The sequence below is a fragment of the Halichoeres trimaculatus genome, unplaced genomic scaffold (assembly GCF_033239565.1).
Source record: "Halichoeres trimaculatus isolate MK-OKI-2021-1 unplaced genomic scaffold, fHalTri1.1 fHalTri1_scaffold_4, whole genome shotgun sequence".
Taxonomy (NCBI): Eukaryota; Metazoa; Chordata; class Actinopteri; order Labriformes; family Labridae; genus Halichoeres; species Halichoeres trimaculatus.
The window spans coordinates 2,224,455-2,247,495 of NW_027437182.1; the positions used below are offsets into that span (position 1 = coordinate 2,224,455).

Below are 23,041 nucleotides of genomic sequence, written 5' to 3' on the forward strand. Positions count from 1 at the left end.
GCTTAAGTTTTTCTCCCTGACTCTGTGTGTGTGTGTGTGTGTTGCAGGATTATGTTAAACTCTCTGCTCACACTGCGACGCTCTCTGTTTGACAGCCGGAGAGACCAAGCTGGCATGCCGCCGTTTTTTCTACCCACAATCCCTCTTTGTTGTGCTGCGGTCCGATGAGGATCAGAGGACACGGATATGAAGTTCCTGGAGTCTGTAAAGCTTCAGATCTTTTTCTTTCCACAGGACACTTCACTCCTCCTCTTCCTCCTCCTCCTCCTCCTCCTCTTGGTCTGAAATGTAAAATAATCTGATTACAGGAGGAGGAAGGACCAGAGTCTGTGGATCCTTGTCTTAAATTACATCACTTTACAAATTAAACCTGTGTATAATTAAGATTACTGCCTCACTTCTGACTGAAAGTGGTTGTGTGAGTGTGTATGTGTGTATCTGGTTGTGTGTGTGTAATGTGTACAGTCAGCAGTTAGTGAACCGCTGTATCTGATGTAGTATTTGTGTGTTTGCTTCCCCCTGCTGGTCAAATTTGGTCATTACACACCAGAAAAATAACCTGTTTGATTCAGTTTATACACACAAACACACACACACACACTTGAGCTTTAAACTGAATGTGTAGATTTTTGTTACCATATAAGGGCGTGGCTGTTTGATTGACAGGTGTGCACCCTGCAGCTGTTAGCGAGGATGCTAACTGGACTGGAGCTAATATCAGAAAGAAACGTGTAACATCACAAAGACTACTTCCCTGTTTTACACAGAGTGTGGTTTTGACCCTCACAGGCCTCCGTACTCGACCCTGTGAGGACACAAATGGACGACAAAACTCAGACGTTTAGATAAAAAGTGATTTAATCAGTTTTTTTTCTGACACAAACAGTGTAAGGCTCAGAACCGTCGCACACATGGATCAAAATATACACCATCATCATCATCATCTTCATCATCATCATCATCATCAGATATAAAACCAACCTTCAGCCCACTGCCGTATAAAACACCTATGTACACTTCATCACCCCTCCCCCGACCAACCTTTACCTGCTGCTCCCTCACCTGACCTCACCCACCTCACCTGATGGTCCGTGATGCGTTCAGGTCACCTGGGAAATGTGTGGTGTTGTCACCTGAGAGACCTGGATGTAAGAAGCATCAGGTGACATACACCGTTGACACCTGTGTTTCCTGTGCTACCCCTCCACACCACCAGGTGGCAGTGTGGTTTCTCAGTAACGTTAATCCCTCTCTCTCTCTGTATGTCCCAGGGCCCCGCTGGCATGGCGGATGTAGCCCGCGGGCTCTGACAGGTGAGCTGGGTGGTGCTGAGGTCAGGTGGACGTCAGAGCAGCTGGAATGTCACGGTAATAAAATTAAGACACAGATAAACCGACCCAGCGTCTTTGTGACGGGCTCCTCCTTCTCCTCTGAGGAATGAACACCTGAAGTACTGAAGACTTGAAGGCACTCCACTTTACATCTGCTGCTGAGGAGAGACTGAAGTCACAGCGGCGGCGGCGGCGGTGACCGAGAAACCAGAGAGCGTGCTCAGAGCTTGAGCGACTCTCTGACTCTGTGTTCAGTCCCTCCAACCAGAGACCTGAGGCAGGCGCTTTGTTTGCATCAAAAGGCCGTTTTTGGTTTCAGCTGTAGTGGATCACAAACGTATAAATAAAACCGCTCAGAGAGGAAACGCGACAGACGAGACGAGCCGACGCCAGGATTCAACAGACGGGAACAAAACAGAGACACCAAAAACCAACAGAGCAACAGTCCAGGAATGATTAAAATATTGCTACAGTATCTGATCGGAATAAAACATGATTGCATACAAAGAAACAAAGAGTTCAAAATAAAGACAAGAACTACAGACCCAGAACCCTAAGAAACCCGGAAACCCCGAAACCAGTTCACAGGATGACGCTACAGTAACCAGCAGGTACAAAACACAACAACACAACAGAACACACGCAGAACAGTAAACCTTAGCATCGTCTGTAAACCTGACCTTTACAGAGGCATGATGGGAGATTTCTAAGAGTCAGAGTCCAGAATAAGGCACAGGGATTGTTTGAAGGCCGAAACCACAGCTGGATTACCAAGACCGGGCAGAGATCTGATCCAGGATCAGACTGTCAAAGCATTTAGAGACAGGAGAGAGACCAGAGTGAGGAATATCAGAACCACAGGAGGACCAGGAGTGAGACCTGTAGGCCGACAGGAGGCGGGACATTTGTCAGAGACCGGTCTACAGGACTTCAGGTCTCTGCTTTAGCGAGTCGAAGGCAAGAGTGGCTGAAAGCTTCACAAGAAGGGAATGACAATTTGGATTAATCTGGGTGGTAAACTCAGAACCCTGTCTCCTGTAAGATCAAAGGTGGACTCCCTCAGGACTGATATTCCTCGAGCCGGCCACTCCCCCTCTGACCCAGCCGACACGTGAACAGGTTAAATCCTAATCTAAGAGCACGGCAGCGGCGCTCGCGCTGGTTTCTGCAGACGTTGTGGAATGATTGGAGTGTAGACGACCGTCATCGTCCAGTCAGGCTCAGACGGGGCAGTCTGAAGGCTCAGATGGAGGACTTGGAGAAGGAGACTCTCAGGTGGTGGTTCTCTCCCAGGTCGTGGTTGTGGAACTCGATGAGGGACTCGATGGCCTCCTCCACCGAGCCCATTTGGATCAGAGCCATCTTATGGTCCTTCCTGTAAGAGAAACACAAGGTAAGACCAAGGCAGGGGACTGGGTCTGTGGGAGGATGGGGTTAATGCTTCAGGGGGGACAGAGATGGAGACAACACTTTGAGCTATGGGGAAAGGTACAGGACAGGACAGTGACTGTGGACAAGGAGAAAGGTACATGGCTCAGGGGACAGGAAGGAGGCTCAGGGGACAGGAAGGAGGCTCAGGGGACAGGAAAGGGAAGGAACCAATCTGCAAAGTCTGGAGCTTGGGGAGAGTTTGACAGACCATAGGACAGATCGAGGCATCTGGACAAGGACACGGACATCAAGGCAAGGTTGGGTGCTCCTGAGCAGGTTACCTGGTTTCTTGACAACGCCATGATTTACACACAGGAGCATTGTCCTTGTGGAGTGGACTACAGGCTCAGTAATGCTCTACATGTGGTACAAGAGTCCAAAGTCAAATCAAGAACAAAGACTAGAAGGCAAGGGTCAGGAGGGGAGGAGTCAGGTAAAGGTATCAGGATGTGGTTCAGTCCTGGAGGTTGGTTCAGTAACATGAACAAGGTCTCTGGGAAGTGGACCTTTGATGCAAGGACCAGGTTGGCGTGAAGACTCCTAAGGGGGACAAGGACAAGAATTTCGGGCCAAGAAAGAAAGAATGATGTCAGGGTGGTTGAAGGCCTTAAGCAAGGACAGGACTAATCCACTGGATGGGAACAGGTTTTTGGTCAAGGGTCATGAAGCTGTAAGAATGGGGCAAAATCTTTGTAGGTGGACCAAGTCCAGATGAGGAGGGACTCATCAGGGATAAATGCATCAGTAAGAGAGTTTCAGATTAGGCATAAGGCCACGATGCCAGGAGACCAGCGAGGGCTCAGGACAACCACTGAAGCTCCGCTTCCACCGATTGGTTCAGTTTGTCTCGGTATGGCACTCATTATTTGTGGGGTACACTGTGTCAAGCTGCCATGGCAAACAGGACCAGGCTTTACTGACCTGCACCAAACTGCACTGATCCATACTGGACCACTTGGTGATAACTGGGCGAAAGACTGACTGCGGGGGCAGGACTGAGTTCAGGACCAAAGTTTATGGACTCAATACGAAGGTCGTGAATATTCCAAAGTAAGACGGCCCTAAAGGTCTTTCAAAGAGAACAAGGACTTCAGAGCAAGGATTCAGGTCAAAAGACTCAAGAGAGAGGACAGGAGAGGACCACAGAACCAAAACGAAGGGGTTGGTGGAAAACAGGCTAGGGCCAAAATCAGGAGGAGTGGGTGAGGATGGGTACTTCAGGACAAGGACACAAGGTGAGATGGCCACAGAGGATCGAGGAGTGGAGCTCAGGTGGAGGAAGGAGAGTTTCACAAACAGGACAGGACGTCATGAGAGGACAATGAAAAAGGAGGACTTACTGGAAGAACTTAAAGGCTTTGACGGTGGCTCCTAAGCTGGAAAACAGCATCCTGAGGTCCTCCTCCACCACAGACGGGCTACAGGTGAGAGACAGGTGGAGAGGTGTTAGAGGTCCCATGACTGAGGCACCAGGTACCAGGTGAAGACAGTGACCCTGCTGAGGACTTACGGGATGTTGGACAGGTGTAAGGTGGCAGACGGGGGGAAGATGTTGGAGTAGTTCTTGGAGCCAGGTTTCTTGAAGCGGTGCAGGGGGGAGTTGCTGTAGTCTTTGGTCAGACCCTGGTCCTCGTGGCCTTCACGGGGCAGCTGCACGCTGGTGTGTTTGGACAGCGTGATGCGCAGAGACTTCCCGTAAAGCTGCTGACCGCTCAGGTGGCTCATGGCTGCAGAGAGAGGAGGAGGAGGAGGAGGAGGAGCTCAGAGTCCAGACAAAATATCAGAATCTGTTTCTACTGAAATTTCACACAGTCCTACTTTAGGACCCTATTGAGCATGTGCAGAAGGTTACCTAGCTGAGCCTGCGTGCTGTCAGACATCTGAACCAGAGCGTTCTCCTTCTTGTTGAACAGAATCTTCACCCTCATCACGTCGCCGTACACACCTTCACACACATTCAGAGAGAAACTGGTTAAAGTTACGCGCAGAGGGAAACAAACGCTTAAAGCTGCACTAACACCCTGCAGAGCTGTTGACCTTTGACCTGAGGACGTCTATGAGGGCTCATTTAATCTACATCATTAGGAGCAGACGGCTGTGATGCTGTGAGGCGCTGTGAAGCGCTGCTGAGGAGCTTTATTTAACTCTTTTAGAGACAGGAGCGTCTGAATGTTATACAGGAAGTGCAGCGAGGAAGTTCAGGGTCAGAGAGGATTAAATGATTCCTCTGAGTTGGAGCTATGAATTATGGGACTTTAAAGGAGCAGCTGATTCAGACCTGAAAACATGCAAACTAAAAGAAACCCAGCATGCAAACTCAAAAACTGCAGATGACTGAAATAAGACGAAACGCACAATACATGCAGCTTCACGACAAACTCAACAGGAAGTGATGTCAGCTCAGACTGAATGCCTCCTCTGAGGCTCAGGGTGCAGATTTGTACAAGCTAACAACAGGCTAAGTAGACGCTAAGATTTTATTACACAATTTGTTAAATTTAACTTTTAAAGAAGTTAAAGCTGAGATGACTCTCTGGTGTATAAAGTCTCCTCTCCTCCTCCAGTCTCTGCTCTGGCTCCTGTCTCTTTAAGAACTGATGTTAAGTCCTTGCTCTTGTTTTTAAAGCTCTACTACACTTTGCGGCAGTTCTATCAATGAGGTTCTAGAATGTTCCACGTGATGTTCCAGAGAGCTTTCTGTCTTTGTGATGTCACTACATTCCGGAACTCTCTGATCTCCCCGAGTGTTTATAAAGCAAACTACAAACCCTTAGCTTCTTGGAACGGGTTGGATCAAAGAACAATCAAGCTTTCTTTCAGAGAAGGCTGTGTGTCACACAGGAAGTGATGATTCTTTCCACCAATCAACGGACTGCAGAGTTTCTAGCTCCACCTTCTGGGGTCAGATGTCTGGTACCCAATTGAAGGGTACCAAAAAGTGGGACGGTACGGGTCAGTAGTTTAGAGACCTCGTTATACAGTCTATAGCCTAGATCTGAAATGTTACCATTAGGCCTGTCACGATAATCAATAAATCGATTAACCGAACGATAAATAAAAACGTCTTCAGTAAGTTTGCCAGCCTCGATAAACTGACACGTGCATGTTTGTTTTCCTCCTCTCTTTCCACCAAAGAGGCTGAATGAGAAGATGGCTCACTACGTCTATCTTTCCTAACATCGGGGTGCATAGGTTCTATAGCGGATTTAGCGGATTTATAGCGGAGTGAGCATCTGTCAAAAATGTGATCTTTGGGCTGAAGACGGGGCTGCTCGCACGTACACACGGAGAGAGCTGAAGCGAGCGTCCTGAGGGGTAAGGAGGAAACACACGCTAATACGAGTGATGGCACCAAAGATACGGTTCTTAAGCCGCCTGCCACAGTCCCAGTGTGGGAACATTTTGTTTTTTATCAGAATGAACAAAGTGTGAGCTCATGAACACCAACGAGCTGAGATGTGGCATTTGTTTGAAAATAGTGGCGACGAAGAAGAAGAAGGGGAGGTGCAGCAGAGCCTTGTTCTTTGACAATCCGCTCTTACTGAGGCTTTTGGTCGGCAAAGTAAATAGAAATAAAAGCGCCAAATGGTGGCGCTCAAAGACAGATACATTGCCAAAGACATGCAGCCCTTCAATATGGTTGAAAGCCAGAAATGTTAAAAATGTTTGACAGACGGTACGGATTGACTGGGAAAAAGTTCATGTTACAAAAAATTCAGGAACTGTATAAACTCCCTTTTATTTAGGCTATAGTTTTTATTGTTGGTTTTTTTGGGGGGAGTTTCGTTTTTTCTTTAGAGACAGGGTCTATGTTTTATTGTTTTTGATTAGTATTAATTATTTTCATTGACATGTATTTTTTTCTAAAAGAGTCCATTTCATTTTCATTGTATTTTTTTTCTTTCTTGTTTGTTAAATTTATTATATTTTTTGTTTAATTTTTTTTTTTTAAAGATCCTGACATTTTAATTACAGTTAAATCCTTTCGAGAAATTAAAGTTTCTTGCTTTTGATATGGTGTACTTACTTTATTATCCCATTTATCAAAATTACATCAATGAAAAAATGGAAAAAAAAAATAATAATAACATCGTGACAGGCCTAATTACCATTATCGACTAAATAACGACTTAGTACATTTTTTTGCATCTACACCATTTTCCTTTTTGTGCTTTAATTAACTGTATATGTACACTGATAATGAAAGATGTATATTAAAATGAGTTAAATTTAAACTTTTATTCTGGAAAGCCACTGATGTCTGAGACTGATCTGAGTTTCTTTCTGAGGAGAAGCTGCAAGTATTGTGCTCCAAACTCAAATCAACACGCACAAATCAGACAAACCAGGTGAGTCATTGTTCATTAAAGAGCAGAAACAAAAACCAGCTGGTTCTCATAATTCAAAATAAGAAGCTGGTGACAACATACCGAAGAGAATAAAGAGGCAGTGGGGCGTAACTCTCTTTAAAGACAGCAGAGAAGGCAGCGGAGGGACAGGACAGGTAAAGGTGGGAGGGCAGGACAGGTGGAGGGTCCGAGACGATTCCATGGCAACAAATTAAAGGGAAAAAAACAACAAAAAGACAGGTGAGGGGTCAATCAGAGGGTTAATTACCTTTGGAGAGGAGAGATAATGTCAACATGAGGAGTTCACAAATGACTGGACAGGTACAGGTGTGTGTGTGTGTGTGTGTGTGTGTGTGAACATGTGAAGGCCTGATTTTGACAGATTCAGGACGTCTCCATCCTGCAGCAGGTGAACAGGCCTCATGCTGCTGATGTCACAGCCCGTTCACCTGCTGCAGGATGAGGAACCTGAGACATCAGCCAATCAAACGGCAGCAGGTGTGCTTCAGATTAAAGTGGAGCTCAGGTGTAATCTGAACCTCTGAGGGTGAAATGCTTGGATCAAACAGTCAGGACGTCTGAGGATGAAACATTCAGAGTGTCTGAGTCAGAGCAGAGGAGGAGGAGGAGGAGGAGGAGGAGGACGGACTCACCTCAGGGTTGAGGTTGCTGATCAGCAGGACACAGACTCCAGCAGGGAGGGGGGGGAATCCCAGCCTGGTGGCCCCGGGGAGGGACAGCGAGGCCAGGCCCCCGGGCAGGGAGGGGACCGTCAGCCCTGGATAGGGGAGGGACACTGAGAGGAGTGAGCATCTGTCCCCTGACCTCACGTTAAACCAGACTACAACCAGAACATGGGACTACACTGAGACACTTTTATGAACTGACGCGTCTGGAACACCTGCAGCTGTGTGGCTCAGCAGGTGAGACTCACCTGCAGGTTGCAGTGTGAAGGCCGGGGGGAAGGCGTGAGTGGCTCCTGCGTACGGAGCAGCTGAGATGATGCCTGGAGCTGCTGAGAGGAAACAACACCTGAGTGACACTCTGAACCTCAAACACAGTCCGTCAGGGTTAAAGCTGGATCAGTGTGTGACTCAGAGCTTCATGGATCTCTCTTACTGAAGGCGGTGGCCATGGCCGGGTGCTCCATGGGGGGCTGGCTGTCCCCAGAGGGCAGGTCCGGTCTGGTGAAGTCTCGGCTCTTCTCGTTGTTGTATTTGACGTTGAGGGTGGTGAGTTTGGAGAAGCTGATCCTCAGGGTGCAGCAGCCGTTGTAGATGTTCTGACCGTCCAGAGACTGAGAGAGAAAGCAGGTTCAGGTTCTCACTAAGGGGCGGGGGTGGGGGTGGGGGTGGGCACGCTCAGTCTGACGTCTGCGGGGTGGGAGACTCACCAGTTTCGCCGCCTGAGCCGATGAGCCGTCAGGATACTGCAGCAGAGCCTGAAACTGGCTGTTCTTGGTGAACACGATGATCCTCAGCACCGTGCCGAACTTGGAGAAGATCTGAGGACCACACAGGAAGTCAGCAAACAGACAGGAAGCAGGAAGCAGCTGTTAGCCAGGAGGATGTTGTTACCTGGCAGAGAGCGTCCAGGGTGACCGGGTAAACCAGGTTCTCCACCACCACCCTCAGCACCGAGCTGGGAGCCACCGCCGCTGTGTCCACGTGAGACGAGCTGAGGGCCCGAAGAGCCGCCTGCGCCCTCTGAGAGGAGAGAAGACATGAGCTTATTAATGCTAATGGAGGCTAACAGAGCTAACAGAGCTAACAGCTGAAATAAGGGGCCTGTACCTCCTGGTTGGGGGAGTTGTCAGTCTTCAGCTCCTTGTGGTTGGAGAACTGGACGTAGACCGGGTGGTGTCTGATGATGGGCATCACCGTGGAGTAATAACCCACCATGTTCTGAGCCGCTTCCTCCGAGTTCATCTCTAAAAACGCCTGAAACAACAACGAACACAGGGTTACAGTCAGACATGTTCAGTTAGACAAAGCCAAAGTCAGGGAGCTATAGTCAGACAGCTACAGTCAGACAACAACAGTCGAAAATCCAGAGTCAGACAGCTACAGTCAGAGAGCTACAGTCAGACAGCTACAGTCAGTCAACAGTCAGAGAGCTACAGTCAGACAACAACAGTCAGAGAGCTATAGTCAGACAGCTACAGTCCGACAACAACAATCAGAGAGCTACAGTCAGAGAGCTATAGTCAGACAGCTACAGTCAGACAACAATAGTCAGAGAGCTACAGTTAGACAACAACAGTTGAAAAGCCACAGTCGGACAGCTTCAGTCAGAGAGTTACAATCAGAAAGCCACAGTCAGACAGCTACAGTCATATAGCTACAGTCACAAAGCTAAAATTAGAGAGCTACAGTCAGACAGCTACAGTCAGACAACAACAGTCAGAGAGCTACAGTCAGATAGCTATAGTCATAAAGCTACAGTCAGATAACTAGAGTCACAGAGCTACAGTTGGACAGCTACAGTCAGACAACAACAGTCCAAAAGCCACAGTCAGACAGCTACAGTCAGACAACAACAGTCAGAGAGCTACAGTCAGAGAGCTATAGTCAGACAGCTACAGTCCGACAACAACGGTCGAAAAGCCACAGTCGGACAGCTACAGTCAGACATCTTCAGTCAGACAGTTACAGTCAGAAAGCCACATTCAGACACCTACAGTCATAATGCTACAGTCACAAAGCTAAAATTAGAGAGCTACAGTCAGACAGCTATAGTCATAAAGCTACAGACAGATAACTACAGTCAGACAGAGATACAGTCACAGAGCTACAGTTGGACAGCTACAGTCGAACAGTTACAGTCAGACAACTACAGTAATAGGGCTACAGTCATAAAGCTACAGCCTGAGAGCTACAGTAAGACAGCTACAGGCAGACAGTTATAGTCAGACAACAACAGAGAGCCACAGCCAGAGAGCGACAGTCAGACAGCTACAGTCAGACAACAATAGTTAGAGAGCTTCGGTCAAAAAGCCACAGTCTGAAAGCTACAGTCAGAAAGCTACCGTCAGATACTTACAGTCGAAAAGCCACAGTCAAACAGCTACAGCCAGACAGCTACAGTCGGACAGTTACAGTCAGAAAGCTACAGTCAGAGTTCTACAGTCTGAGAGCAACAGTTGGACAGCTACGGTCATAAAGCTACAGTCACAAAGCTAAAATTAGAGAGCTACAGTTATACAGCTAAAGTGAGGCAGCTACAGGGAGACAGCTACAGACGAACTACAGTCGGACAGCTACAGGCCTGTTTCCTGCTCCTACAGGTAACATTAACACGTTGCTGTTTGTGTTCTCACCTGGTTCTTGGCTTTGAGCATGAGCAGGTTAGTGACGTCTCCAAAGGGCAGCCCGAGGCTGATCACCTCGGCCTCGCTGATGTCGTTGGGGAGTTTTCGGATGTGGATGACCCTGGACGGCGACCCGAGACCTCTTATGTCACCTTTGAATTTCTTACTGTCGTTGCCATTGGCTGCAGAGGACAGGTGAGAGGGCAGACACCTGAGCGCTCATAGTCTGGACCAACAACTCAGTGAAACAGCAGAAATGAAGAATTACAACAGTTGTTTGTTATTTTCTAATTTCTTATTGATTGTTCAGCTGAATCTCACGTGAAATCTCATTTATCATCACAGGAAGGCCAAAAAATAAAAAATTCAAATCTATCTTAATATTCATTTGTGAAACTATATTTCTTTGGTATTTCTGATTTGTGAAAACAACGACCGAGTTGATTTGATTCTGAATGTAAAGAAATGTGTCTGACCTGTGGTGCTCATGATATACGGGCCGTTAGAGACGCTGGAGAAAAGCTCGTCAGATCCTCTCTGAAACATGGAGACAAACACAGCGTTAGCTCCTCTGTTAGCCCCCCACACACACACACACACACACACACACACTTCACCTGACTGGCAAACGAGCAGGCTACACACAGCTACACAAAGAGCTGAATCTGAGACTGAACTTCTCCCTTGTTTTCACACACATGCAGTTGCAGCTGCTGCCACCAGAGGGCGCTGTGGAGCCACATGACAGCTGAGACACAAACAGACACACACACACACACACACAGGTTGTGGATTCCTGTGCAGACAGAGTAAAACCAGATCGAGCTTCATTCAACAAAAGATCCAGATTTTCACGACTTGATCCTCATGGATTGGCGTCATTATCTGCAGAATAAGGAGTAATCTAAAGATTTATAATATATTTATTCTATTACAGCACTATAAATAAAGCAGAATTTACCTGTGAAATTAATGTCCTGTTCAGATTAAAAATGATGCCTATCCACTGTATACACCAGCACTAAGCATGATGGAGCTCATCATTTAGCTCTTTGGCTCACACGAGCATCAGCTGATGAGAGGTAGGGTGACTGACAGTGGGCGTTTTCTCAAACTCTGACACAGACGTCATGTTGAAGCAGGGTAAACACACAGAAACAGGCGGTTTGACGCTGCCTTTCTGTAGTTTTGATCAAACGTAACTAACTAAATAAAGTTTGTTACCTTAAGACCGTTGAATGTCGAAGCAACAATCTCCTGACTGACAGGAGCCTGATACTGTGGGATATTCAGAACAACACTGAATATTCTGTGTGAAGTTCCCACAAACACGCACTAAAATTTGGGCACTGTAATAACTTTTTTATCTGATTTTATTTTGTGAATCTTTGAAATTTATTTCCCCATTTTTCATTTCATGACATTTCATGCCACAAAATTTCATTACGCCCCTAAAAATAAAAAACAAGAATACATTAGGTCTTTGATGAATAGAAATATCATTACGAATAACCCTTACAACAGTGATACCCATAATAACAATAATAATAATGATGATGTCAGAAGTTTGAGCTGGGGAGTGAACAAGGTGTTACATTATGAGTCTAGTCTCTAAACATCTAACGTGGTAGTCTGATATTATTAATATGTAACATGTATGTTCTCACCAACTTGTAACTCTATGTTCAGGATCAGGAAAACCTGATTAATGAAATCATTTGATAAACATTTCATTTCTACCTGTGGGACAAAGACAGTTTTTGTATTTGAAATGATATGGTACCGACAGTAGCACCTCAGTACTGGTACTCAACGGTACCAATTTTCAGTACTTTAGTACTTTTGTGTGTTTATGTGGTAAAAAATACTAATTTTTTCACTAAATCTCAAAGCTTTTCATTTGAACATATTAATTCTCAATATACAACCTTGCAATGTTGTGTTCATGTCCAGCATGAAAAATCGCCTACTCTTCCACTCCCTCATAGTCACAAGGATGCTTCTAGGTCAAGCTCCGGTCTAAGAATATGAGACAGTGGTGAAGAGCTAAAATCTGCTGTTTCTTGAGTGTTCGTTTGAGGCTGGCTTTGTAAGTACAGGAAGTCACAAACACACCAAGCCAAAAAAAGCAGTTTTCAAAGCAGAAATTAAACTATTTACAGCCTAGTTCAAAAAACGTCTCCTGTCTGAGTCGCTAATTTTACTACCAGCTCCCACTGTACGGGGGTGGATTTTTTTCTAACTCGGCCGTTCAGAGGATATTGGAATCGCGAGCTCCCCCAATAAGAGGCACAGCTGAGGGTCACGTGACCGACAGGCGCCCTTGTTGTTTCCACCAAGCAGACCGGTTCGGTTCGTCTTGGTACTGCGCTTATTGCGGCATTTCCACTGACTTATCCTGGGACAGATCCCTTAAAACCAAGACGAGTCAGCTTAGTTTTTTGGGACCCTTTCATATGGGTGCCAGACTGAACCGATCCGCTCTCTGAAGGTGGAGCTACAACACCGCAGACCGTTGATTGGTCAAAAGAATCGTCACTTACCCCGACAGCAGCTGCATTTCTCCTGGAGGCTCACAGACTTCTCTGAATCAAAGCTTGATTGTACTTTGTATCAAAGAGCTACATGAAAATCACAGAGAGGACGAAATGCTGCATGTCTTCATCTCTGCTCTTTGTTTCCTGTGTCGCATTTTCTTCTTTGTTGGATTTAATAGCGGGGTAAACTGCTACAGCGTCACGCTATTATTTAACAGCTGCGGCTTCCAGCATCCGGCTTACACGCCGCCTACCACGAGAGGGCACAGTTTGCTGTGGAAACACAAACGGGATCAGGCTTAACTGTACCAAACCGTACCAAACCGTACTGAACCGACCCGGACTGCTTGGTGGAAACGCGGCTTTAGACAGGATTCAGCTGGTACCTGTAAAAGTACTTTATTGAGTACCCATCCTTAGCAGGAAGCCAAATGGAGAGCTGTGTATGTGACTTTAATCTCTGAATACCTGTCCAGGATTAGGAATGGGTACCAAATTAGGTACTTTTAAAGGTACCAACTGAGTTCTGTCTGTAGTACCCATAGACTGTATAAAACACGGATGTAGTCTCGCCGACGTCACCCATCTGTTTCTGAAACAGAAAACGAAGCAGATCGGCTATAGCGGCCATATTGGTAGTGGCAAGGGCTTCTCCTACAGCCATAGGGCGCCTGTTGGTCATGTGACCCTCAGCTGTGCCTCTTATTGGGGGAGCTCGCGATCTTAATATTCTCTGAACAGCCATAAAAAAATTCACCCCCTGTACAGTGGGAGCTGGTAGTAAAATTAGCGACTCAGACAGGAGACGTTTTTTGAACCAGGCTGTAAACAGGTTGATTTCTGCTTTGAAAACAGCTTTTTTTGGCTTGGTGTGTATGTGACTTCTGCTACTTCCTGAGCCAGCCTTAAGCGAACACTCAAGAAACAGCAGATTTTAGCACTTCAGCATTTTCTCATATTCTCAGACCGGAGGTTGCCGCTTGGTAGTACCAAGTACTGGTTCACGTAAAATCAAATGGTACCATGTTTAGGTACCTAAACACATCCTTGTGACTGTGAGGGAGTGGAAGAGTAGGAGATTTTCCATGCGGGACATGAACACAACATTTTAAGTTTATATATTGAAAATAAATATGTTACATTTCGAGGTTTTATCATCTCACAAATTAATATTTATTACCACATACCATACATACCAAATGTAAAAGGCACCCATCCCTATCCAGGATACACTTTCAAAATAAAAGCACAGTGACTAATCTCTGTGACCTGTCTGAAGAGGTGGATCCAACAGGAGCACCTGACTGAAACGTCTCATGTTCAGAGTCTGTACACTGAGCATCTCTGAGCATCACTGAGCAAAGCTGGCTCTTCATCTTTACACTGTGAGATATGAGTGTTTAAATATTTATTACTTGATGTTTACTTCTGAAAACATTCAGTCATTTCCTGTCTTTTCCCTGATTTGCTTCATCGCGCGTTTCCTGCTGAGGTTTCACATTAAAGGCCTCTCCTTTCCTGGAGGGCTTTTAATGTGAAACATCTGCAGGAAGTGCTGGGTGTGCTGACAGGTTTATCTGACGGGATGTGAAACATGGCTCTGTCCATCCAGATTCAGATTCTTAGAGATGCAGCATGGTCCCTCTCCCCACTAACAGGATGTTATTAAAAACATATGGTCGTCATCGGGCCCTCGGTTTGGTCTGACAGGCTGCAGGTTACAGGAACCTGAGCAGCTTTCTGTGTGAACAAAAGCAGCTCAGATCCTCTTTCTGCTCCCCGCATGAATAATAGAACAGAAACCTGAGTCCTGGTCCAGGTCCCGTCTCTGGGTCTGAACCTGCTGAACAGCTGCTGACCCACAGACCTGTGCCTGCCTCAGGCTGCAGAGGGGACAAAAGACCCACAGGCCCTCAGGCAGCTGACTGGGTCTACAAACAGAGACCGAACCACACCTCAGAGTCCGGATCACTGCTCACATTATGTCAAACACAACACAGACGGAGACAACGACAGCCTCAGAGCTGCAGTTCACCCACTGTCCACTAGGGGCAGCCTCAAAGAGTGAGCCAGTCCCTGCAGAGCCTCATGCTATCATAACTGCAAAACAACAACCAGTTCAAACCTAAGCTAACTGTGCTGAGGACAGTCAGACTGCAGGGTTTGTACCGCGGGAAACCAGGAAGTGAAACCAGCGGACTGCTCCTTTAAGACTGGAATCAGCTGTTTCATAATCTGATTATTCTCAGACCTGGGGAGGAATGTTTGCTGTTTTCATCACCAAACCTCAGCTCTAAATCACACACAGCATCCAGCACACAGCCTGAGAGACGATCACAGCAGACAACACACAGGGCAGAGGAAGAGGACGAGGAGGAAGGCATGCAGGAGGAGCAGCAGCAGGAGGAAGGGGAGGAGGAGGAGGAGGAGGAAGCAGAGGTGCCTACCTTTGTACCAACTGTTAAATCGTGGTGGACACTGCTGTGAAGAGAAGACAGCGTGTTAGCAGCAGCAGGAGAGAAACTCAAAACAACCAAAACAAAGGTAAACCAGGTGAGAGACAGTCAGCCTGAGCAGGCAAGAGCAGGGGGAAAAGAAACAGCCTGAGCAGACAAACATTGGGTAAAGAAAATAGCCTGAGCAGAAAAGAACAGAGGGAAACAACCAGCCTGAGCAGGCGAGAGCAGGGGTAAAAAAAAAACAGCCTAAGCAGACAAGCGCACGGGGGAAAAAACCTCCTAAGTTGACAAACAATGGGTGAAAAACAACAGCCTGAGCAGACAAGAGAAAAGAGAAAAAAACAACTAGCAAAACAAAGGTAACCCAGGTAAAAGACGGGGCCTGAGCAGGCGAGAGCAGGGGGAAAACAATTAGCCTGGGAAGACAAACATTGGGTAAAAAAAAGACAGCCTGAACAGAAAGGAGAAGGGAGAAAAAATGCAACTAGCAAAAGAAAGGTAAACATGGTAAAAGACAGTCTGCCTGAGCAGACAAGAGCAGGGGGGAAACAACCAGCCTGAGCAGACAAGAGCAGGGTTAAAATAAACAGCCTGAGCAGACAAACATTGGATTAAAAAAAACAGCCTGAGCACAAAAAGAACAGGGGCAAAACAACTAGTCTAAACAGGTGAAAGCAGGGGGCAAACAACCAGCCTGAGAAAACATGAGAAGGGAGAAAAAACAACCAGCAAAACAAAAGTTACACCAGGTTCAAGACAGTGCCTGAGCAGGCAAGAGCAGGGGGAAAACAACCCGCCATAGCAGACAAACACTGGGAGGAAAAAATAAGCAAAACAAAGGTTAATCATGTGAAAGGAAGTCTTTCTGAGCAGATAAAAGCGGCCTGAGCAGGCAAACACTGGGGAAAAAACAGCCTGAGAAGACAAGAGAAGGAGGAAAAAACAGCAAGCCTTAGCAGACAAGAGCAGGGGAAAATCAACCAGCCTGACTTCACTGTCCACATGTTTGTTGTTAATAAAGTTATTCTGACGGCTGTGATCATGAGCGCTCAGACCCACAGTGTGTAAACTTCACTCGTCTCACAGCTCATCTCCTGAAAGATGAAGTCTGGACTCAGATCCATCAAACCAATCCAGGGTCTGCTCCATCACAACATCAACACCTGTTTACACAACACACACCTGAGCAGCTCTGAGGGTCAGTGATGACACTGTCAGCAGGGGGGCAGGTGGAGCAGACGTTTAGACCACACACACCATGTTAGCGCTACACGTTACCGGTTTGTGTCCCGCCACAAACTGAGCTCAGAGTCAGCCGAGGTCACTCGTTCGGTCTGATCTCACCAACGAGATCAGGACGTTCCCGAGAAACAGAAAAATATCTTTTTCTATTTCTACTTAGACACAACACACAGCACCTTTAACCCTCAGTGAGAGTCTCAGGTCTGCTCTCTGCAGGGAGGGAGACAAGCTGCTCCATCACAGTCCATCACAGTCCACCACAGTCCACCACAGACCACCACAGTCCACCACAGTCCACCACAGACCACCACAGTCCATCACAGACCACCACAGTCCACCACAGACCACCACAGTCCATCACACACAGACAGGACTCTGCTTCATTTCCTGTCTGCTCCCTGACTGATCCTCCATCACAGACAGACACACAGCTCACAACAACCCTCAGAGAGGAGTATTCTGCTGTTTCATGGGTTAAACATGGATCTAAAGTACCAACGCTGGATGTTCAGACTGAGCGTGTGCAGATTTTCAAACCTCTACCAAAGCCAATCAAAACACTACGTTCTAAAAAAAGCACCACATCTTCACCAGACTCGCTGAAACGTTTATAGTTTATATAGTTTACAGCTCAGTACGGAACAGTGGTGGCAAAGTGATGTTGCCACAAAAACTGCTCCCCCTGGTGGCTGGCTGCAGTATAGGTCAAAAAATCCATCTCCCCAGTCATTCCAGATGGGCTGTGGTCAAACTTTAAAAAATTAATCCACCTGGTAGAAATGTTTCTCACATCTGATTGTTGTGGTGATTTAAAGATATCATTTGGCTGTCTTTTATTCAGGCCCTCTATTTTCTGAAAAGTTTCATTTTCATTAGTTATAAAAGGCTAAAAATGAGGCTTTACGTCACGTTTGATGATGATTGACAGCTGACGTTCTAGTGTATTTTTTTCGGGGATTGTAAAATAAGTCTGGAGGTAGAGTCAAGAAGTGATTAGACTCTCGAAAGAAAAAAATATTATTATTTTTGTCACCCGGCTCCACTCAGATTCTCCCAGAATCCCTCACAGTCTCTACTAAGCAGACTCTGCCACAATGGCTGCTCCTGTGACGGGGGAATTCTGTACGCTGTCCACTCTATATACAGACTAAATACACTCGTGCCATACATTAATACAACAATTACGTGAGCTTCTTAAAATTCTGCCCAATTTGAACCTTTTCCCATAATAAAATTGACTTGTTTATTTATTTGATTATCTGCAACTGGTATCCAGGAGAGTAAGGATTTTTCTTTAAATATGTGTGTTAATTTATAAAAACTGTGGTGTAGGTCAAAAAGGAAAATACTAAACAGTAAAAACCAAAAAGAAACATAGCAGTAGTGTTTTGTTTTATTTTTACCGAAAATTAGTACCCTTGGGTACCTGTACCGATTGCCAGGTACAGGGTATTGGTTCCGTATCGTTTCAAATTTGCCCCATTAACTATATTGCGAACTACATTGGTACAAATGTCTCTTTGTGTTTTAAATTGTTTTCAACATATGAACTGTATTTTTACTTTTTTAATTTCTTTTTATTAACTATCTGTTGTATTCATATGGACCTAAGGGTCTGGAATAAAGTACAACTAACCATATCCCTATAGTAATATCCCTAAAAACCATAAATTAACTTAATACCAAAAGGAAAAAAAAAACAACTTGAATGTTTGTCCACTTCATTTTGATACACTGAGAAAAATCGAGTCAGTCTCGGGCTTGAACAAGCTCACTGAAATCTGCATGAATTTCAGATGAGACTGTGTTATGAGGTTTGTGTTCAGATTTGTTGGACTTCACTTGTTGGTAGCACACACAGGAGTCCATACAGAAATAATCCATGCTTTCCAAAACAAATACAGCTCAATTGTATTGCGGCATAATTTTTGAGTTTTATTTAAAGGGGGCATATTACACAAAATCCACTTTTCTATGTTTCACTGACAGAAATATGTGTCACTGGTGTGTCTACAACATCGCCTCATATGAAGAAGATCCACCCCCCTTCTTTGCTAGCGTCATTTGGGGCTACGCAAATCTCAAAACGGAATGATGCTATCACAACTGGCAGTTTGTTTGCTTGTGGTATAGTTACCACGGTAACGGAACACTTGGGCTGCATGTTACTTCCTGAAGGGGCGGGGTCAACCGGGGCTCATTTGCATATTCTGTTCCAGAGGATGAAACAGCTCGCTGAGAAATGCAGTGAGCATTTCTGAGCATAGAGCAATTTTCAGTTTTTGGGGAGGAAAAACACACACTACATACATGATTTGGGGACATCAAATTTCTACATCAACTGACTTTAAATTTTTTTTATAAAAGTATAATATTTCACCTTTAATCTTAATTTATGACTGATTTTAGGTGGGCCAGACACTGGCCACCTAAGGGCCAGATGTGGCCCGCGGGCCGTATTTTGCCCATGTCTGCTCTAGTGCCCCCATAGTATCTTCACATGATTAAAGCTCGTAAAAATCTCCATTTTTCTCTTTCTGCTGTTTTAGAAAGCTCATATTTCAGCCTCTGTCTGAAACACTTTGTTTTCTGCTGTTTAAAACCCACTTCACTCTGATTGGCCAACCCTTTGTGTTTGAGGCCCACCCCTTGGATGTGCCATAAACCAGACAGGAGATCCCAATATGATGACCTGGTCATTTCAGCAAGTCTGGTGAAGATCTGGCGCTACTTTGATCAGTTTGATTTCTACAACATATGAAAATCTGCACACGCTCAGTCTGAACATCCAGCATTGTTTTTATCCATGTTTAACCCATGAGACAGCAGAATACACGCTGTTAAGTCTGCTGTTTCTTCACAAACTAGCTGACTTTGTAGAATTAGTATGTTTTGAATTTTTTAAGGAAGAGCAGACACTTAAAAAAGGGAAACAAAGCTCCTTCAGTGGAGTGAAAAACAGCACATGTATGTGTCACATGTGTAAAGAGAAGCGTGCAGCAGAGTGAACCTCCAGCGTGAGACAGAGAAGGGAAACACTGAGACAAAGAGAAACCGGCTGGTCAGGCTGAAGCTGACGTGACTGTACAGACAGTGGAGAGGACCCTCGGGGCGTGAATGAGCCCTGACAAAGCACAAATATTCACAGCAGGAACTCAGACGTCTCACAGTCTGCAGCTCCACGCCGGGGCCTACATCCCCACATCAGAGCACGATCGTTCAGAGGAACCCAGCTCTGTAAATCCTGCTCATCAATGCTTCAAACACACAGAAAAGTGAACATTTTTCCTCGTTAGTTTTACTCTGATCAGCTGCAGGACGGACTGGTTAGCGTGAACACTGAGCCGGGGGGACGGGCTCAGGGATGCATCATCTCACTGGCATTTTATCTGCAGGTAACAGCTTCACATTAACTCTCCGTATCTGCAGATGTGAACATGTCTTCTGATACATAAGACTGCATTTAACATATCCATGCACTGAACTCCAACCTGTCACCTGTTGAGTGTCAGAAACAGAGAGCTAAGAAGCTGTTTGTAAAAACTGTAAATATGCAAGAAGAGCAAAACATCACCAGTTAAAAAATCCATCAACAGAGTTTCTGCAAAGGAAGACAGCAAAAACCCTGTGACCATACTTCTGAACGTCAACATTTAAGAAAGAATGCATCTATAATTCATGGCAGACTCAGATGCTTTGTGTCTTGTTTCACATTAAGGGTAGAAGGTGAATTAAAAGGTGTGCATGTATCAGTATCAGTAGATTTAAAAGATATCAGAAACACCATGAAGTTTAACAAAAGTTATGACTAGAAAAAAAAACTGGTATAAATACATTTTTTCATACTCATTGCTCTTATACTAAATTTATTTATATTTTAAATGCTTTATTTTTTACATTTAATATAAATATTTTGATTCCATTTTCTGATTTTGCACTTTGTTTCTTTAATTCAAGCTGCTACACTGATTATATCATGATAATAAACAATTTCCCCCAATGAGAAATTCATAAAGGTTTATTCTTTCTAAAAACACAGCTGTTTCTGTAAACAGCTCATTTACACACCAAACTCCTAGTAAAGTACCTTGAATTTAAAAAGACCTCCACTACATCATGAAAACATTACGCTTTATAACCTCATCTTTCACTCTAATCTGGTCAGGTATGAGCACTCTTAAATTCGGCACACAGGTAAAACCAGGTTAAGAAAGGAGTTTTAGGTAAACACTTAAATAAAACAGTGGAGTTTTTCTAAAACCAGCTTTTTTCAGGCCTCTGTCTGCGTTACAAACATCAGCGCGCTAACTTCTCTACAGAACTTCATTTAGTTTTAAAGCAATTCAACTGATCTGCGTTTAACAACAAAACACCTTAGCAGAAAATATTCATTTTACATGAGAATACTTAAATGGCTCAACTCTTTAAATCGGCGGATATAAAGTACCTGAGCTTCCTTCACCTGAAGCAGAAAGGAAACTTTGGGAGTACGGGCTGGTTGCGGTGGGCGTGAGAGCATCGAGGAGCTGTTTTACAGCCTGATTCTGCTCAGAGAGGCTCCACATCACTTAAAACTCAAAGTTTGTGTTAAAAACGCGTCCAAAGTGATGAATGAGACCGTGTTTAAAGAGTGGTTGTAGTGAATGGAGTTTGGTGAGGAGGTGTGCCCGCACGGAGTGGCCCGTTCTCTCAGGCTAACACTGTTAGCTCCCAGGGCTAGCTCCGCTTCCTGCTACAAACACAACTTTGAGCTAAGCTAAGCTAATATCAACAGCACCTGTTTCCCTCCGGATGAGCTTTAAAAACTGAGAGATGAACAGAAAACAGACACTAAACGAGCCTCAGTGTGAGTGTGGATGTGGGAGAACTCACCCGTCCATTGCACAACACGGAACTACGGAGCAACAGGTTCGATCCCGGGGCCCGCTGGAGCCCCACCACCGCCGCTGGAAGCTGACAAAATGGCCTCCTGTCCGAGGAGCCTCCTGATTGGACAGTTGAGGGAGTTTGTGGGCGTTCCTCCCCAGAGCAGGGCTCTGATTGGCTGGTGGGATGAGAAACACAACAACAAAGACTCGAGATTCCAGCGAGCGTCGATTGTCTCTAGGGGAGATCCACGCCGATCCACGCCTCCCTCCCGAGGAGACACAGGCCAAGCTTTACCCGGGTTAGTGGGCGTTGTCCCGGCCGAGCAACAACACGTTGTCCTGCCTGTGCCCCATGTGAGGAGACCCTGGAGTATATAATAAAGAAGACCATAAACCCGACTGTGTTTCCGTCATTAAAACCAGAATAAGATGCTCAGATAATGACTAACAGACAGAAACACAAAGCAGACCTCACTTAAGTTAACACAGAATAGTATTTTTACAATTAACTATTATTCGATATATATTTGTTAATTGATGCCTCATCACTCAGTAGTAGCACCTGTAGTAATACCCGTGTTATTAACCACGTTATAAGACAAACTGAACATGCACCATGTGTTATTTTTCTCTCTCCTGTAGACTTCCCCATGTTGTCCCTGTAACTGGACATCATTTAAAACAGCTGCAAACAATTAAAGGCAGACAGAAAGTACCCAAACCGTTGGTGCCAGCACACTAAGAACACTTCATTTAGAAGATCTGTGAGACCTCAGCTGACATTAAAGGTTATTTTTAATCTCTGACAGAAAGAAAACATGGTTTGAAACCATCCAAGCCATGCAGACACTGTCCCGTCACTGCTGAGGCCGAGGAGTGGACAGGAAGAGGCCTCCCCCTCCTGCAGGATCAGGGTTGTTTTGCCCCGGAGGTGTCGTTTGATCTGAGCTCCCCAGCTCTCAGTAAAAAGGAGGTTTTGTTTCCTGTGAACTCAGAACCACATCAGTCAGACCTCATTAGACCTCATTACAGCTCCTCTGAGAGCAGCTGCTGCAGAGCGGGGATCAAACCTGGAGCTGGTCAGGTACACTGCAGCACGTATGGAGCACAGGCACAATGTTATATGGCATGATCAAGCAGTCAGGGAGCAGGTTTGAGGTGGGGGTACAGCTGCAAGAATATGAACCATGTGTCTTCCTCTGACTATAATTCTCCCTGCGTACTTTCAGGATGTGTTAAAGTTCTTCCTCTGCAGCGACACTATGGTTACCTGACAGGTGTGTGAGTCTGCTGAACTGAGGATCGTGTGTCACGCTGATGAATAATTTGTCCACACGCTGCTCTTCAGGAGATTACTTTGTGTGTAGGAACATGATCCATCTGCTCACACATGAATGATTTATTACACACACACACACACACACACATACATGCACACAATCCACTTTCTTTAACATGAAATGCTTGTGTGACAATGTTGTTGCCGTATATCTTAACTGTCAGATGAATCTGTT

The 23,041-nt window shown here is 45.4% G+C and overlaps 1 protein-coding gene across 3 annotated transcripts; it reads right to left on the reverse strand.

Annotated features, from left to right (window-relative positions):
• Positions 1-899: 899 nt before the first annotated feature.
• On the reverse strand, positions 900-21,649 carry LOC141789027 (polypyrimidine tract-binding protein 1-like). Of its 3 annotated transcripts, none has more exons than XM_074668293.1 (15): positions 21,532-21,649; positions 15,406-15,439; positions 10,898-10,958; positions 10,431-10,603; positions 8,905-9,051; positions 8,689-8,817; positions 8,505-8,615; positions 8,231-8,408; positions 8,046-8,123; positions 7,765-7,907; positions 7,193-7,226; positions 4,615-4,707; positions 4,273-4,489; positions 4,103-4,180; positions 900-2,706 (listed from the first exon to the last, which is right to left on the reverse strand). In XM_074668293.1, exons 1-15 carry the CDS (start codon positions 21,537-21,539, stop codon positions 2,574-2,576), a joined length of 1,617 nt encoding a protein of 538 aa, XP_074524394.1. In that variant the 5' UTR covers positions 21,540-21,649; the 3' UTR covers positions 900-2,573. The 3 variants fall into 3 exon arrangements, with proteins under 3 accessions (XP_074524394.1, XP_074524395.1, XP_074524393.1); XM_074668294.1 differs by having other exon boundaries at positions 7,765-7,889; positions 8,046-8,126; XM_074668292.1 differs by having other exon boundaries at positions 8,046-8,126.
• Positions 21,650-23,041: the final 1,392 nt, after the last annotated feature.

Bases quoted from the DNA above. Each gene is read 5' to 3' on its own strand.
- LOC141789027 (XM_074668292.1), bottom strand. The intron at 7,227-7,764 runs GTGAGTCCGTCC...CTGTCTTTAAAG, and splicing joins TCAGCAACCTCAACCCTGAG to AGAGTTACGCCCCACTGCCT. The intron at 2,707-4,102 runs GTAAGTCCTCCT...TTTCTCTTACAG, and splicing joins AAAGCCTTTAAGTTCTTCCA to GAAGGACCATAAGATGGCTC.